General features: G+C 40.1%; 1 protein-coding gene across 3 annotated transcripts in view; it reads right to left on the reverse strand.

Moving 5' to 3' along the window:
- Window positions 1-19,659, reverse strand: part of PHEX (phosphate regulating endopeptidase X-linked) — a 243,611-nt gene that overhangs the window by 28,746 nt on the left and 195,206 nt on the right. For all 3 annotated transcript variants that reach the window (XM_049871405.1, XM_049871406.1, XM_049871408.1), the window contains one exon: window positions 4,064-4,118. In XM_049871405.1, coding sequence (XP_049727362.1) covers window positions 4,064-4,118 — 55 coding nt within the window. The remainder of the gene's footprint in view (window positions 1-4,063; window positions 4,119-19,659) is intronic.

Genomic DNA, 19,659 nt, shown 5'->3' on the forward strand with positions numbered 1-19,659 from the left:
AGCCACGCTTCTCTGCTTCTGTGACAGACAAGCTCACAACTGAACAGCAAAGATTGTGAAGCCTTAACTGGGTTTAGAAAAAGCATTACACAATTTCTCTTTACCTCTGAAGAAGACTGTTGGTAGATTATCTACAAAGGTGGCCGCCAACGATTCCATCCGCCACCGACTGCACATGCCCTCCTCCCATCTGGAGGCCATCTATTTCCCTCCCCTTGAATTTGAACTGGCCTTGGGACTTGCTGCAACTTGCTGCCAACAGTCGGAGTGGGAAGGTGTGACTTCTGGGCCTAGGCCTGAAGAGGCCTTGTAGCTTCCATTTTTCACCCTCTTGGAAGTTGGTCGTAATGTAAAGAAGTTCAACTACCCAGCTAGAGACAGAGAGGCCAAGTGAAAAGAGTGAGAGACCCCGAACGTTGAGAGACTATAGAGGGGCCCAGCCAGGCCCCAGCCATTCAAGCCAGCCCAACTGAGGCACCAGATAGGTGAGTGAAGTCACCTTAGATCCTTCAGCCCTGGTGGAGCTGCCGCAGTCAACACCCCCGGAGCAAAGAATAGCTGTCTCAGCTAAAAAAAAAAAAAAGGATTTATAGAGACTCCCTATAGGAAAGAATAGAACTGCCCCACAGGGTTTTCAAGGAACGGCTGGTGGATTCAAACTGCTGACCTTTTGGTTAGCAAGTGAGTTCTTAGCCACTGCACCACCAGGGCTCCTCTGTCTCAGCTCAGTCCTGTCCAAATTGCATAAGCACAAGCCAGTAAGTGGTCATTTGGGGGTGCTTTGTTAGGTAGCGGTAGATAGAAATGAAACAAAGCATATTACTAATAGAGGAAGAAATCAGTAAGCGGGTTCCCATAGATGTGTGTCTGTGATTTTCTCTCTCAACTACAAGTTCCATGAAGGCCAAACCGTTAACTACTTGTTCACTGCTAAATTCCCTGTACCTTACACAGTAAAAATGTAACAAAGATTTAGATAATTGATTAATTGTACTATTTCATGCAAGTGACAGATCTATATGTAACTATTTGAGTCATTTAACCTGTAGATGAGGATTATAATAGACTACTTAGAATCCTTATGAAGGATTCTGGTAGGATGCTTCTGGTAGGATCTTTGGTGGCATAGCAGTTAAGAGTTCAGCTGCAAACCAGAAGGTGGGCAGTTTAAATTTACCAGGTGCTCCTTGGAAACCCTATGGGGCAGTTCTACTCTGCCCTATAGGGTCACTATGAGTCAGAAACCACTTGACGGTACCTAACAATAACATGTTTCTGATAGGGAGCTGAACTAGATGACCTAGAATCCTCATGAAGGATTCTTCATGAGATTTGCAGTTAAGCTAAAAATATTTTGCTGTTGGTTCCTGACATGCAACATCAAAGTCACCCAGCAAACAGATAGGACCCAGAACTGGAAGGAACGGAAATTTTCGAAGCAACATGTTATTACAGGACGTAATGATCCTTAACATGCTAATTGTTTGTCTCAACTATACCCAAGGAAGTGCTGTAAGATTTCATTTTTCCCTGTGGTAGCAATTCTTTCCTTTATTATTTCTTTCCTGCAAGGTAATTTGCGTTTGAAAAAAATGCTTCCTACTGTTTTTCCATCATTGCAAACCTTCATTAAAGGAGTAAGAGTAAAATTATGCATTTCAATCATACAGCTATCATAGCAGTGTGCAACAAATTTGTAATTTTATATAGTGCTAATTTTTGCAGCAGTGGCTATCACTGAGCAGCCTGTAACATTTCGTTTTTCCAGGTCTCTCATCCCTGAGAACAGCACTGAGTCCCTGACAAGCCTCAGTCAATGCCGTTGACTTGATGAATTTCAGGGATGAACAATGGAAGCTTATAGAAACTGCTCTGCAATGAATGTCCCTTAAGAGGGACTGCACCAAGGAGCTTCCTATTTGCAAAGGGTAATAGAGAATTCAGAAAATGATTGAATCATTGTACATTTCAATTCTCAGTTACATAATTACAATCCTTTAGACAAGAGACAGAGAAAAAGTAATTGTATACAACTAAGCCTTGCAATGACCATGGTTCATAATATTAAACTCACATCCTCCATTTCATCAATGGAATTTATTTAAAATAGTGTATCATTAAAAAATAAACAAACTCGTGTGCCTTTTGAAACGCGATTGGCTGGCCAGAAACAGGAAGGCTTCCTGCAGAGAAAATCTAGCCTCCCAAAAACAAAATGGGGAAGGTGACAATTTTACCAGCTACTCAATTTCTCTTTTGTTCTTACTACCCAACCCCATTGGGTTTAACATATGCTCAGGGTTTGCTGTCCACAACCAAACAATTATACTGCTGTATGGACTAACCATGATCTCAAGTTCTTAAGTCTAAGTTGTAAATTCATAAAAATCTTGGTGTTGGAGGTGGCTTTAAGGTCATCTAGTTCAGCTCCCTATCCGAAACATGTTATTGTTAGGTATTGTCAAGTGGTTTCTGACTCATAGTGACCCTGTAGGACAGAGTAGAACTGCCCCATAGGGTTTCCAAGGAGCACCTGGTGAATTTGAACTGCCCACCTTCTGGTTTGCAGCTGAGCTCTTAACCACTATGCCACCAGAGATCCTACCAAAAGCATGAGCCCCCTCTATGAAACACCATTCTAATGGTCCTGAAACTTCTGCTTGAACATTTTCAGTGACCAGGAGCTCACCTTTCCTGAGGTAGCTCATGCCTTCCTCAGGTAGTTCTAAAGTAAATGAAATAAAATCTTCTTCCTGTGTCTATAGGTCTCATGTGGTTTCTAGTCCAGTACCCTCTGACCCCCTTGAATACAGTAAATCATTGTCACCTTACTTTCCTTCAACAATGTGAAGACAGTTATAAGGTTTCCCCTCAACTGCTCTCTTCTGGACATCTTTCAACTTTTCGTCATTCATCAATTCTAGACCAGCGTTTCCCAAAACATATTACATAACGAGAGTGTCACATGCGGGTGGGAAAGGGATGTTCAGAAGCCTCTGGGTTAAACACATTTAAATAGGTTTCTTTCTTGCAGAACGTCTTGGGAATTTTTATGCTGGTGAGTATCATGATTCTCTAAAACAGAGGGAGGGGGAAGATGACTGCCTCTATTACTAGCTGATGGAAGACACTTTGGGAAATGGTGCCTTAAGCCAGTCCCAATCTGGGTCCTCTCCCCTAGAAATAAGCCAGCTTGTCGATGTCCTTGTAATCAGACCCAACACTCAGATGAGGGTTGAGCTGGGCAAACCAAAACAGAAGCGACAAAATTTCTACAATTAAAACCAATTTTCTGTGCATTAAAGTGTCAGAGCAAGAAAAGGCATATAATAAAAGTGGTGATATTACCTGAATCGTCAATATATATGGAAATTCTGAATTATGCAAGTCCCCAATTTGTCGGTATTAATGGCCTACAAACTGGTATCACTCCTTCAGACACTGTCGACTTTGACCTATTCTGAAGTTACCAAAGTTATGTTTCCATAAACAAATTTGATCATCTTATTTACATGCTCCAAACTTCAATATTTTCTATTGCCTGTTGGTGTGCAAGCTCCTGACCTAGCATTTGGAACCCTCTCATATCTAACCTTAACGTTCTTTTCCAGAATTATCTTTCACTACTCCCCTTCATACACCACTTGGGCCCACCAAACTCAACTCTCTGCCATTCTACAAGCACTTTTCCTTCCTTTTCTCACATTGTTTCTCCCATCTGGAATGGTTTTAGCCCATTGTCATCAACTCAAATCCCAGCAATCTTTAAGGTCCAAATATTTGTAGTGGGAATCAATGGGTGACTGAATAAACGCATAAACATAAAAACCACCTGTATAGAAGTTGGCTTTCCTGTCCAGCCATTCACCCGAGTAACAAGGATCAGAAAACACATACCTCAAACAGTGAGAGTGGGGCTGACCTATGCCAGGTTCCATAGCCTCTTTCTGCTGAACAACTAACTGTTGGCTTTGCTTTTTGACTTTATAGTCTGTTATCTGCCAACGCAGCATGCTTTTCAACTTCACTTGTCAATAACTGGTTTCTTTACTAATTTACTTACCGAGGATATTCTGTTCCCCAAAAGAAAGGCTTCTGGAGCTCCCCTGCTGGAAATCCTGGGAGAAAGTCAAATAGAGAAACAAAACTTTAAGGCTACAAGAGAGACTGATTCAATGAAAAGTACCTGCTTTCAGCTATAGCCTTAAGGTCTCAAAGGGCCCATCTGAAAGGTACTCCTTGTGGAGCTGGGAGCCCTCTAAGAGATCCAACTGTCTCTACAGTGACATTAACTCAACTGAGTTTGAAATAAGTGCATTAAACCAGTTTCAAGGAAAGCATTTTGCATGGATATACTATTGGCAGTGACCAGTCTGCTGTGAACTAGATGCCTTCATAAAGTATGTGCACGACACTTCAGGCTGTCCAGCAGCTTCCCCTGAAAGGGCCAGCTTCTTGGGCATGCCATCTGTGCAGTCACACGGGGCTCATGCTCAGAAGGGCCCTGCACTTGGTTTAATGCTCTGCCGTCATCATCTTGGAAACCCCGGTGGCGTAGTGGTTAAGAGCTCCGGCTGCTAACCAAAAGGTCGGCAGTTCGGATCCACCAGGCGCTCCTTGGAAACTCTATGGGGCAGTTCTACTCTGTCCTAAAGGGTTGTTATGAGTGGGATTGGGTTTTTTTTTTTTTTTTTTTTTGGTCATCATCTTAAAATTCTTAACAATTTTATCTTTGAATTTGTGTTTTTTATGTGAAGTCCAAGGGGACATTGGAGTGTGCATGTGAACAGAGGAGATACCCACAGTATGTATGCTCCTAGATGGCCCGTTCACATATAGCATTCACTGTGCCCCATGAGCACAGAATTCTGGTAGACCCACAATGCATGGGAGTTCAGTGAAACTCAAAGCAAGCACAAGGTAAGCATTTTACCTCTACAACTGGGTAAGTGGGGCTCTGACAGCCCCCAAAGGCCATGCTTTCCATTCAAACCAGAATTTGTCCTGATGACCAAAAGGAGACAGTGGCGTTTTAAGAAATATGAACAACCAAGGAACCCAATCATATTCTTCCTAATTCATGTTACTTCCCTGTATTATCCAACCATTTATGCTGAAAATGACACGGTAGGAAAGGGAAAGACAAGGCAGCCCATAGTTCCTCTTCCTTTCAGTCCTTCCTTTCTCATCAGTAAGCCTAAGGTAGAGTATTGGTAGAATGCATCCATATTAAGAAGTGAAACAGAACCAGTTGAGTTAGTTTTATGTAGTGTTTTTACTGTTCTCATGAGAACAAAATATATATGCATGTACGAGCTATGAGATACAAATTGTGCAGTTTCCCTGATTCCACATACAAGCTACATGCTCTTATATTTGCATCTAAAACTGGTATTGCACAATATAAAGATGCATGGGAAAATTCATGCCAATTATTTAAATTTTTAATTTTTTCTTTACGTAGAATGACATTGTTGTTGTTAATGGCCATCAAATCAGCTCTGACTCAGGGTGGCCCCACGTACAACAGAACTAAACGTTGCCCAGTCCTGCAACATCTTCACCATCATTGGTATGTTCAAGTCCATTGTTGTAGCCACTGTGTATTTTTAATGCTTTCCGACCTAGGGGGCTCGTCTTCCATCACCACATCGGACAATATTCTGTTGTGGTCCACAGGGTTTTCATTGGCTAATTTTTGGAAGTAGATTGCCAGGCTTTTCTTCCTAGTCTGTCTCAGTCTGGGTGCTCCACTGAAACCTGTCCACCATGGGTGACCCTGCTGGTATTTGAAATACCACTGGCAAAGCTTCCAGCATCATAGCAACACACAAGCCACCACAGTATAACACACTGACAGATGAGGGGTGGAGAACAGCATTAAATACCAAATAAAATGTACCATGACAAGTCAAGACAGAGAGACCATGGAAGACAGGACAAAGCTTTATATTTTAGTACTTTTAATGGTGCTTTTTCCTGCTTTCTGAACAAGGGGGCCTCCAAATTGTGTAGCTGATCCTAGGTACAGGTGAGTAGGAGAAATGTTTGCTTTGTCCTTGCAACTCACCACTACATTTTGTACCCTGGGGTGATTCTAGAAGCTGCACTTAGAAGCCCTCACAGCTGGGAATGCGAAGGACAGTAACACAACAACAACCAAGAAATGAGAAGCCCTCTGCCGTGTCCTTGCCTACTCCAGAGCGACTACTTTAGGCTCCATGAGACCGCAAAGCTCTTTTGTGAGTGAAAATGTTTCCTCCTCCCTTTCTCCTCTCCATACTTTCTTTCTACCTCCCCTCCAAGACAGGACACTACAAGGAGGAAATGAGAGCGGGAAAGCAAGTCCTTAATTTCAAAGTTGAAATGCCCATTCTATAAAACATATATATGTGTGTGTATATATATAATATTTTATTAATAATCATATCATAGTTTGAGATTTCAAGGTGCAAAAACCTATATTGCAAAACAGAAATGAATCCAGCCAGTGGTTCTCTCTCTTCCTGCTGCTTTCACATAAAGGTAAATGCATCTAATATGAATTTGACATCATATTAATCTTCATAATTCCTACATTTCCTTAAATATCTTGGCATCTTTGCAGTAGTATTCCATCCTCTTTCTTGCTTATTACTTTTAGCACATCAATCCGACTCGAGTATATATAATATATATAAACATATACATACGTACATATGCAAATCTATATTACATATAGATACAAATCACCATGTTTAAATGAAAATTCTGTTTCACACAACATATCATCAAAAAGCAATGATATTTCCTAATAAGAAAAATGATCATAAACCATTATGACTTAATTATTAAACTGTTCTGGCTTCCCTGCCTTGTAATGGGCCCAGCTGGAAGTATCACATCCATTGCCAAGTACTTTACAGGCAAACATCTGACACCTGCATGAGCCTCTATTTCTGCCACTTTTGCTGGTAGAGGCCCCAAATTCACACGCCTAAAGTCATCACATTACCCCGCTCAGCTGGATCTGCTCAACTTGTCAGGGCCATGGAACCTAATGTCTACATACGATGTCTACATACGATACGTCCTGTAAAATACGATGTCATGTGATTTGGACATACTATATTCTTAACCCGACCCATTGCCGTAGAGTTGATTCCGACTCATAGCGACCCTATAGGACAGAGTAGAACTGCCCCATAGAGTTTCCAAGGAGCACCTGATAGATTCGAACTGCCGACCCTTTGGTTAGCGGCCGTAGCACTTAACCACTATGCCACCAGGGTTTCCTGTTATGTACTTAGGAAAGCTATATGGGATACCTTTTGTTTCACTTCCAAATCAATACTTCTCCTTTGCCTCTTACTGCTATCACTAGCACTGGTTTTGCTGCGTTTGGGAGCCATGAAGCACTTCGCTGTAATATTTTCGAAAGAACGTTAAACAGAGAGATAATGCTACAACACTCAAGAGACGCACAATACACGAGATCAGATGCTGGTTGCTGCCTATGAGTCAAAGCATACGCTGTTACACGGTAAACTTTTTCTTTGTGAGAAGGGAAAGTTCACATTAAAATAAAGATAGAAAGTACAGTACATACATAAGCCAGTAACATAGGTGTTTATTATGACTATCAAGACATACGTGTTCTAGGTCACATATGTACTGTACCATTATATGCCTGGCAGCACAATTGTATACAAGAGACATGAGATACACGTGTTGCGTGCAGGAAGCTGTTGTGTTCACACGTCTGGTTATATTCGCTACATCCTGTTCTCTGATTGGGATTTCTGAACTCTATTATAACCTTATGGGACCATGGACATATATGCAGTCAGATGTTGCTGGTATATATATATATATATACAGACACACACACACACACACACATGCATATAAACAGACAGGGAAGAGGGAAGAGAGAGATTTTTTAACTATTGGATTGGAAAAAATTAATAAATTTGATAAAAGGTAATATTGGCCAGGGTGTAGGAAGCTCGTTGGTAGGAGTGTAAATTGTGAGCATTTCGAAGAGAGATTTAGTCATCTTTTAATGCTTTAAATGCCATTTCAAAGGAATGAGTAACTCTCTCTGTGCTTATATAGAAAAAGCACTCAGGGAAATTATTAAGTGAAAAAACAATGTTCAGTACAGTGTATGGAGTCCCTTTTTGTGCAGTACATATGAAAACTTATGTACGTATATGCAGTCAGTTCTGCTGTAACACTTGTATTGAAAAAGCTAATTTGTTCCAACGCGATACATAAGGGGAAAATTTGGGCATAAGTTCAATTTCATGTGTGCTTATACACAATTTCGTCCACAAGAAATGCTAGGTGAAAGCAGAAAACTGCACCCAGCTGAACTGGGCCACACAGATATACACAAAATGCACTCACACCCTCGGCATTAGCCAGCTTCCTCAGTTCCCGTGTGAGGAGCCACGTCCATCCACATCTGGTGTTACAAAGTTCCTTCCAATTTCAGAAAACTCCTTCAGCCCCTACATGGTAAGTCACTGACCGCAGCCCCTCCGACACCCACTTTCACAAGCACACTTCAAATCTTTTTGAGGAAAAATGACACATTTATTGTAGTATTATGTATTTCTTATGAATTTAACATGTGTAAAACTGTGCTATCATTTTTACTAGGCTCCCAGCTTTTGTTTTCTTTATGTGCCACTGATGAAGTTTTTGATTATTGTGCCTCTAACCCTATTTTTCCCATTTGCCCTCTGGCTCTTATTGCACAATTGTGCACTGTACAATGATTTTTAAGATGCCATATTATAGCAGAACTGACTGTATAGTATATGTATTATATATGTATATTGTGTGTGTACAGGTAGTCCCCGACTTACGGTGTATTGGCGTTACCACAAACCACACTTACAACTGTTTTTCAGGGGTGTAACTAAAATGAACTGTTACAGAAATAAGTGTATCTGTACGTATCATAGAAATTTCTTCTAAATGCTCTACGAAAGCAGTTAACAGTGGTTTCCTTTGGGGAAAAAGCAGTAGGAAGACAAGGAAAAGGGAATTATTACTTTTTATCTCATGTCTCTCTATACAGTGAATTTGTTAGCTGTGAGCATAGGTGGTTGTTTTCTTGAGGTCCAAGCTATGGGATAATGGCTATTTTTGTTTTCTTCTCTATACTAAAAAATAAATAAAGAAATGTGATTTTATAATAACAAAATGTATACTGAAGCCCAGACACATCAAGGCATTTATTTAACTTTTCCTGGAAAGCTGTAGCTCCAGTCGGGATTATGACTTCATGACTATAAAAGTCAAATTGTTGAACCTGAGGTAATCACCTACAGAGTGTGACCCTGAGGTAATCACCTACTGAGTGCGACAAGTTCTTTAGCAATTGTATCCTAAACAAAAGCACTTTGTCTTTTATGTCCAGAATCTTGCTAAGAATCCAACTAGGCTAGTCAGTATTGGCTGATACAAGAGTGATAATGAGAAAGCTCCAGTAAAAACTAAAGGTTGACCCATGCAGAAAACCAAAACCAGGTCCTAGTGGGTTTTCCAGGTGCGCTTTCTAATTTTAGTTTCCTTCTGTCTTCTTGCTTTCATGTGTCCTAGAGCCTGGCAAGGGCTGAGCAGCCCAACTACCTGGGCAAGTTATGGCTAGAAGATTTAACTGAACATAGGCTTTGTATCATTGGGTAATGTTAATTACATTTTAGACCTAGAGTTAAGTTTTCTTTCTTTTCAAAACTTAGTTGATTTTTTAAAATTTAACATCAATTAAAAATCCCAAGTAGAAGAATTTCAAAACTTGAGGCAAATAACACACTTGGTACCTGAGGAACCATCTGACCACATCCATTTGGCAGACAAATTGCCAAAATTATTCCCACACTGGATGGGTAGCAGGACTAGATAAATTCTAAGGTCCCTTGAGTCCTAGAGCTTGTGGTCTCTCAAGAGTATGAATGTCCAATTTAAATTTTAGCTCTGTCACTAAGGATATGTGCTGGGCTTTGCACAACACCAAAAGGGTTCCACAAGAAAACATCTTGGACCACTTGATGTATTGTCCTTTAAAGTATACTGTTTATGCTTCCGGATAATGAACATGGAAGCAGGCCCCCTTATCCCAGATTCATAAACTTCTGAAGAGAGACCCCTGAGAGTAAAGGTACAGATGGAACAGTGTGTGCCCCCTACTCATTCATCCATCAGCAGCAGTAACATTACTCCTGAGGGAGTTGGGTGACAAGGATGGGAATGAAAAGGATGTATTGCAAGGTTTAGCCTATTTTCAACCCAGCTCTCAGAGAAATTCTATTAAATCATAAGTCAGATCATGTTACCCAACCTCTCAAAACCCTCCAGTGGCTCCCATCACATTCAGAGTAGAAAGCAAGGCCCTTAAAATGCCCCACATGGCCATTATGACCCACCCTTTCCACCTCCCCTTAACTTTCTGTCCTGTCCTCCTAACATTCTCCCACTGTCAGTTGGGTCCAATAATACCAACTTTCTTGTTGTCACTTGAATACACTGTTCATGATCCTGCCTCAGGACTTTTGCACTTACTATTCCCTCACCCTGGTGGCGCAGTGGTTAAGAGCTCGGCTGCTAACCAAAAGGTTAGCAGTTTGAATCTACCAGCTGCTCCTTGGAAACCCTATGGGGCAGGTCTACTTTGTCCTCTAGGGTTGCTATGAGTCAGAATCAAATTGATGGCAATGGGTGTATCCCCTCCACCTGGAACTTTCTGTCCACCAATATCTGCACAGCTTGCTTCAGGTGTTTACTCAAATGCCACCTTCTCATTAAGGCCTTCTCCCTAGTACTATTTAAGGGGGGAGGGGTGTTATCCTACCTTGTTTCTTGTTTAATATCTCACAACGCTTACCACCATCTAAGGAGTCCTGGTGGCGCAATGGTTAGGCACTCAGTTGCTAACTGAAAGTTGGCAGTTTGAACCCACCTTAGTCACTCTGCAGAAGAAAGATCTATTGATCTTCTCCTGAAAAGATTACAGCCAAGAAAACCCTATGGGAAAGTTCTACTCTATCATATAGGGTCACTATGAGCCAGAATGGACTTGACAGCACCCGACAACAACAACATGACACTCTACATTTTACTTATTTTGCATAAATTATTGTGTCTTCCCCCAACTAGAATGTAAGCTCCATAAGAATAGGGATTTTCACTTATTTTTACTATACTTTCACTGCTATATCCTCAGAGCTATAACAACACCTAGCACACGGTAAACATACAATAAATATTTGTTGAATGAATGGATGCTGTACAGTGTGAAACTCAAAGGGGTGAGTGGGGTTGAAACACTACCTATCACTATCATTTCATCTTGTTAGCAAAGTATAACACAAAGTACCAATGTACTATTCTTGAAGTTTGCATATTCAATACTAGATCTGGGATATGTTTCATTATTCAAGCTCTGGTTTCTGTTTTCTTTCTGGATCAGGGACTTCGCTGGCTCCATTCTCTTGATGCTGTTGTTATTGTTAGGTGCCGTCAAGTCAGTTCCAGCTCATAGCGACCCTCTGTACAACAGAATGAAACTTTTCCCGGTCCTGCTCCATCCTCAAAATTATTGCCGTGCTTGAGCCCACTGTTGCAGCCACTGTGTCAGTCCACCTCGTTGAGAGTCTTCCTCTTTTTCACTGACCCTCTACTTTTCTCTTGATACCATGGCAGAACTAGTGTAGTTTTGAGGTCAGCACATTTTTTCCCAGTAAAGTTCCCAGCAGAATGCAGATATTATTAACAAGATGAAAAGCTTTCCCCAGTTTGAAGCAAGTTCTATCTCTCCTGTATCCTCCTAACCCCAAGGAACAAAAGTAGAATATTCTCCCTATTTGTGATTGTGGCATATGCTGGACAGAGAAAATTGGATAGAGTCCTTTGGCCCTGAGAATATTTAACTAATCTCTTTTACCTACATTCTTTGTATGCTTTCAGTTAACTGTCACATTAATTTTAAGTTCCATATCCACAGGTGTATGATTCAATAAAATTATCATATAGCAGATATTTTAAAAAAGCATTACCTTCCAAAGTTTTGTGTTACTTCAAAATTTTTCCTTTTTTATATTGACACAAAAACTGATTATATTAAGACAATGGTGAGTTGAACTCATGCACCTTTTCCTGTTGTTTCCATGTTGGCTCAGATTTAACCAGGCCTCCAACTTGAATTGCCAGTCTTTAAAATCCAGAAAGCTCACTTTTCCCCTTTCTCTATAGCAAGCTTTTGTAAATTCACTAACATGATGCTGGGAGACTTGAACTCATCTGAATTTGGGAGTATTTCATTCTTAAGTTCTATATCTCTTTTGACTCTTTTGAAGGAATTAGCATTACCAAATTTGTGCAGTTGGTTCCCTTCAGCAGCTTCCAGGGTAGAAGTGGCACAGCCAAGGGCAAATGACAAAGTAAGTTCAGCCCAAAAGAAGTTGACAAGAGAGAAAATTCTAAAGGAGAATCCAATGGGCTGGAGAATGTGTAGATCAAAGGAGACATTCAACTGTTTTATTGAATTAAATCGTTTCCATATTTGCTGCGGCTGCTTTCACCAGAGATATACTTGGGTATTCCAATGAGTGTGTATCTGTGTCTGTTTTCTTTTGGTATGGGTGTCTTTGATATCTTTTCTAAGAGATAACTATATCAATATATTCTATCGCATTATTAGTTTTATCAAGTTATAGAATGCTTGGTCTTTTGTATGGATTTATTGATCATTAATGTGGCCTTATTCTAGTACATGTTATGACAGTTTTTTTCAAAAGCCTTAAGTGTGTTCTTATATTACTGAACTAATCCATGGGTCAATCTACATTTCAGGGCTTACTGCTGATATAGGAGCCCTGGCGGTACAATGGTTAAGCACTTGGCTGCTAACTGGAAGGCTGGCAGTTTGAACTCACCCAGTGGCTCCATGGGAGACAAAACCTAGTGATCTGCTCTCAAAGATGACAGCCTAGGAAACCCTATGGGGCAGTTCTGCTCTGTCATTTAGGGTTGCTATGAGTCAGAATCGACTTGACGGCACACAACAATATTGCTGATATATAATCTTGGCAATATTATTATACTTCTTGGTGAGATTCACTTGTAGTTACCTTATGCTTATGTATTTGATTATTTTACTTGTTCTGTGCAATAGTTCCTAGTGCTATAGTTCACTAAGTGAATATGTTCTATCATCCTAATTGGGAAATGTTAGCATATTTAAGTCTCATTATAAAAAGTAATGGGAATAGTTGAGTTTGGTTATAATGATGTAATTTCTATATGTAACTAACAATTACTGAACACCTATGTTATTACATGAGCCAGCTTTGAACACACAAACGTCCTCAACGAACCTACAATATACTGATGGAGAAATGACATAGCCAGAAAAAAATTCTATTTTGAAAGACCTATAAAAGAAGATATACCAAGGCTCTGTAAAGTGTATTTTTTTTAATTTAAATATATTTTTAACTCAGTAGAAAAAAGAAATCCTGGATACAGGGGAGTTCATGTGTAGGGGTTTTGGGGAGAGGGGTGTATTTACACACATGCCTATATTGATGGATAAAAGATATGGTTTGTAAGATCAGTTGGAGGTTTGAAGTAGGAATGGTTTAGGGCATTGGATCTCAAAGTGTGGTCCCAGCAGCATCAGCTCCTCCTGGGCACTTGTTTGAGATGAAAATTATTGGGTCTTACTCTAGGTCTTCTGAATCAGGAACTCTGGAGGCGGGGTCCAGAGTTTTCAACACACCCTTGGGGTTATTCTTGTGCACGCTAAAGTTTGAGACCCGCTGGTTTAGGTCAGGACAAGGATTCTCAGTCCTAGCTGCACATTAGAGTCCCTTGGAGAGTTTTTTTTAAAAAATACCCATGCCGGAGCCCCTGCCCCAGCCCTGTTAAGTCACAATCTCTGGGATGGAGCCCTGGATATCAGTATTTTAAAAAGCCTCCCCAAGTGATTCTAATATGCAAACAGGATTTAGAATCACAGGTTTCAGAAAATAAGGAATCGCTTATACTTAACTTGACTGATCTATAAATCAGATTTTCTGTCTCATTCTCCTTTCTTCCCCTCTCCTCAACCCCATGCATATAACATATGATTAGATATTTTTATTATATTTTTGTGGACTACACTTTCAAAACTGAAATTTTGCATTGCCTGTAAATTATGACTCTTTTTTTTTTAATTGAAACTGCCTTGGGAAATCCAGGATGAATATGCACTCTGAAAGAGAATGAGTGTTGCATCTTACTCAGGATTAGTTCCTGCAATCAGATGAGCCAGATACCATTCTTCTAGAATCTAGGGGGCCATCAGTTGGGATATGAAAATTGCTACAATTACAAAGCACTTTTTTTTTTGCTGTGAAGGGATTTCATTGTCACCACTGCTAAGATTAATAGTGGCTTTTTTTTTTTTCAGTTTGGCATCTTGCAGAGGTTTGGTGAATGCCAACCTTTCCCTTTCCAGAATGTATCGGGCTCTAACAGCTGTGACTCATGTCAAGGGATTCAGCAAGATGCCTTAGCCATCTGCTGGCTTCCTGCAGGTAACCTCCTGCCACCACATCTATCAACCTAGAACTGACAAGCAGAAAGGAGCTTCTAAAATCTGCCCTCCATCTTGAAACCTGCTCTTCTGGCCCTTGTATTATTTTCTGCCATAATTACCTTTAGGCTGCCACAAAGAGAAACCCCCTCCTTTGCTAGGGTAACTAGCTGTCCTGGTGTGCCCAGGACTGAAGGGGTTTCCAGAATGTAGGACTTTTAGCGCTAAAACCAAGAAAGTCCCAGGCAAACCAGGATAAGTTGGTCATCCTTCCTTTACCCAACCTAGTTTGACCTTTTCCACACTTGCTGCATTTTTATAGCTCAGTGGTTCTCAAACTTTGGCATCTTGCGGAGGTTTGGGGGTTAAAATCTTATTAAAACCAATTGCTAGGCCCCATCCCCAGAGTTCCTGCTTCAGTAGGTCTGAGGTGGGGCCGTATAGTACCCATTTATCACAAGTTCCCAGGTGATGTTGATGCTGCTGGTCAGGGACCACACTTGGAGAACCACTGCTATAGTTCAACATCTGGCAGAGAAAACACTCATTTTCTCCCTCTGTGAAGCTCAGTATCTCATATTCTACTCATATTCCAACAGGCCCTTTCTTACATATAATTGCTGTCCTAGGTATTCAAAAAGGACACTTGTGGCACTGATCTAGGTTGTGTGGGTTCATTGATCCACACCTGGGTGTCAGATAATGTGATTAACCATAATAATCGGACAAAAACAGAGTCTCCTTATTCATCTCCTCCAAGCAGCCATTTACCCAACGGCACCTTTAAGATGCATAACATTACAAGTAAGCCATCCCATCTACTTTAGTGGAAATAGAAATCGGTACCACTTTTCTAAAGGTAAGCTGGGTAACATGTACTTTAAAACCCTTGAGTTGGGTATGCCATTTGACTCAGCGATTTCTCCACTTCTAGAAATTTTTCCTAAATAGCCTCAGATATTCACAAAGACTTAGCTACAAAACTTATCATCACAAAGTTTTTTTTCTTAACAATATTGAAACAACCTAAATGCCCATTAGTAGGAAATTAAAGAAATAAAGGTACTTTTTTATTTAGTGCAATATTATGCATGATGACTTAGAAGAATATGTGATAAATGGAGAAAAATATTCAGGTACATACAATTTTCAGTGGAAAAAAGCAATAGTATCAGTGAGTCGATATTTAATTTACATTTTAAAATATTTATAAATAAACATAAGTTTGAGAGGTATACAACAAAATTATTAACCATGGCTATCTTTAAATGAAGAAAGACTGAAAAATAATTGATGCATTTGAATTATGGTGTTGGCAAAGAATATTGACTATAGCAGAGAACAAATGAATATACCCTGGAATATTCAAAGAATATTGAATATACCGTAGAACAAACAAATCTGTCTTGGAAGAAGTACAGCCTGAATGCTCCTTAGAAGAGAGGATGGCAAGACTTAGTCTCACGTACTTTGGACATGTTATCAGGAGAGACCAGTCCCTGGAGAGGGATATCATACTTGGTAGAGGATCAGCGAAAAAGAGGAAGACCTTCAATGAGATGGATTGACACAATGACTGCAACAATGGGCTCAAACATCGCAAAAATTGTGAGGATGGTGCAGGACTGGGCAATGTTTCATTCTATTGTACATTGGGTCACCATGAGTCAGAACCAACTCAACAGCACCTAACAACAACATCTTTAAATGGTGATATTATCTTGTTAATTTTTTTTACTTTATCTGAAAAGTTTCTAGATTTTCTAAATAAACATGAACTACCGCATTTTCCACAAATAACGCACACGTTATATTTTTTTTTGCCAACCATGCAACCTCCCCTCCAAAACTATGGAAGACCACTCCCAAATCATAGATGTGAGCCTTATTTCCCCAGATCTCCAGAGTGTCAAGTGGATTCTGGGATTTAATTTTATTAAATCCCAATAGATGCCAAAGGTGAGTATTTGCTAACTTGGCTTCCACTTTATGGTTTTAGGCAGTCAACAAAGTATAAGAAAGTCTCCCAGTATGAAACACAGTTATTTCCTTAGCAGCAAAATAAATCTATATTTGATTTCAAGATTAATTCTATAGTTTGATAACAGCATAATCACAGCCTCTGGACAAAGGCTTATCTTCTTTAGCAGAATATCTGTGATTAAACTACATCAACCAAATCCCTTGTATATGACAACAAAGATAATAAAATCATTGGTTTTAGCCCTTAGGCCATGCTTGTTTTCAGGCCAAGGTTTTATTTGCTTAAGATAATTTGCTAATATGATTTGAGATGAATGAAAATGAAAACAAATATTGAAATGAGGCAGTTTACAGATACTCATTCTATACTGAATACGTGAAATGAATTTTATTCTAAAGATCAGTCCATGTTAGTAGAAGTGAAAACCAAATGTGAGCTGTTTACTCCCAGCTTCCACCACCTGATTAGATACAAAGAACCATCGAAACTGGCTTGAACACTCTTCGATGGCTCCCTGGATCCCATCCTCTCACCAGGGGTAGGCAAACTACAGTCCAGGGGACTAAATCCATTCTGCTTTCTGTTTTTATAAATAAAGTTTTATTGGAATATATATACCTATGCTGATTCATTGATGAATTGTCTGTGGCTGCAGTGGAAGGTTGAGTAATTGCAACACAGACTGTATGACCTGCAAAGACAAAAATGTTTACTATCTGGCTCTTTACAGAAAAAGTTTGCCAATCCCTGGTCTATACCTCTGGAGGCTTGGCCTGAGGCAATCTGTTATACACCTAAAATGTCTATGCATATCACACACTGTTCAAAAATGTTTCTGGGGGGAGGGGGATGTTACTGTTTATGTTGAGGTGTCTCTTACATACAGTACACATCTTAAGAGTAGAGCAAATGAGTCTTTGCACACATATCACTTGTCTGTGATCCACCTGCAAGATCAGGATAGAGAATGTTTCCAGTCTGGGGTCTTAAAAGCCTGTGTGTGGCCATCTAAGATATCTAAGATACTCCACTGGTCTCACCCCCTTTGGGAGCAAGGGAGAATGAAGAAAACTGAAGACACAGGGCAAAGACTAGTCCAAAGGACTAAAGGACCACAACTACCACGGCATCCACCAGACTGAGTCTAGTACAACGAGATGATACCTGGCTACCACCACTGACTGCTCTGACAGGGATCACAATAGAGGGTCCCGGACAGAGCTGGAGAAAAATGTAGAACAAAATTCAAATTCACATATACACACACAAGAAAGATCAGATTTACTGGCCCGACAGACTGGAGAATCCCTGAGAGTATGGCCCCCGGACACCCTTTCAGCCCAGTAATGAAGTCATTCCCGAGGTTTACCCTTCAGCCAAAGATTAGACAGGCCCATAAAACAAAACAAGACTAAAGGGGCACACTAGCCCAGGGGCAAGGATGAGAAGGCAGGAAGGGACAGGAAAGCTGGTAATAGGGAACCCAAGGTCAAGAAGGGAGAGTGCTGACCTGTTGTGGGGTTGTTAACCAATGTCGTAAAACAATATGTGTACTAACTGCTTAATGAGAAGTTAGTTTATTCTGTAAACCTTCATCTAAAGTACAATAAAAAAGAAAAAAAAAGATAAAGAACATTTCCAGTGCTTGCTCACTCCCAGTCAATACACCCAAAATGATAGTCATTATTTTAATCTCTACCACATAGATTAGTTTGCCTATTCCTAAACTTGATATAAATGGAATCATACAGTATGCACTCTCTTGTGTTTGGGTTCTTTAACTCCGTTGTAAGTCAGTACATTCATAGGTAGTGTGGGGTGGGGCACACACACCGCTGTGTAATATTTAACTGTATGAATATACCCCAATCTGTTCATCTATAAAGCTGCTATGAACATTCCTGTACATGCCTTTTGGTGGGCATAAGGATTCGATTACCTATGGTATATACTCAGGAGTGGAATTTCTGGGCGATAGGAGATATCACCAAATGGCCAAACACTTTTCCAAATTGGGCGCACTGTTTGTTTTAATATACAAAAATTTTGTTTTAATTTACAAAATCTTTTGAGAGCAAAAATGCAAAATATTTCCCCCAAATTTCCGTATCTTAGGCAAGTGCATAGAGCCAACAGTTTATGAATGGTTACCAGGGGCTAGGGGAGGGGAAGTGGGGCATTACTGCTTAAGAGGCACTGAGTTTCTGTGTGGGGTGATGAAAAACATTTGGGAATGGATAGTGGCGATGGTTGCACAACATAGTGAATGTAGTTAATGTCACTGAATTTTATACTTAAAAATTGTGAAAATGGCAAATGTTTTATATATATTTTACAGTATCCATATTTTTCTGTTTATCCTGTAACAAACACACTGGATATGGTGGGGATGATTGGCATGCCGGTGTTAGAAACACAAACCCTGACCTTGGCAATGGGCTGGGCTCTTCACAAATTCATCTCATTAAATCCTCACCAAAAACCCTACAAGCTAAGTAACTTCCACACATGGCAGATGAGGACAATAAGGCTCAGAAAGGAAATATATCTTGCCCAAGGCCATTTAAGTAATAAGTGGTACTCAATGCCTCCTACCAAGCATCTCACGGTTTCCCTACTAAAAGTAGGAAGACCAATTTTGCAGTTATTGCAAAGTTAGAAAAGCATAGACTTAGGCGCCAATAATCTCAGCTCCTTGTTTTCTTAACCACCTTATTAATTCAAATATAATTAAATTCTGTGACAGCTCCTGAGTATAACTCCTCATATGGCAGGTTTAAACCATCCTTATTTCACACTACACTCTGCGTATGAAGATACTGCTACCCTCCTTGACAAGTGTAGAAAAATAAGGAACTATAACCACCCTGAAAAAAATCTAACATTGAAAGATGGCCACGGTCTTAGTTAGCTAGTGCTGCTATAATAGAAATACCATAAATGAGTGGCTTTAACAGACAGAAATGTATTTTCTCACAGTTTAGGAGGCTAGCATTCCAAATTCAAGGTGCCAGCTCTAGGGGAAAGCTTTCTCTCCCTGTTGGCTTTGGAGGAAGGTCCTGGTCTCTTTTGAGCTTTTGCTCCAGGATGACTTTCATGTGGC

The sequence above is a fragment of the Elephas maximus genome, chromosome X (genome assembly GCF_024166365.1).
Source record: "Elephas maximus indicus isolate mEleMax1 chromosome X, mEleMax1 primary haplotype, whole genome shotgun sequence".
Taxonomy (NCBI): Eukaryota; Metazoa; Chordata; class Mammalia; order Proboscidea; family Elephantidae; genus Elephas; species Elephas maximus.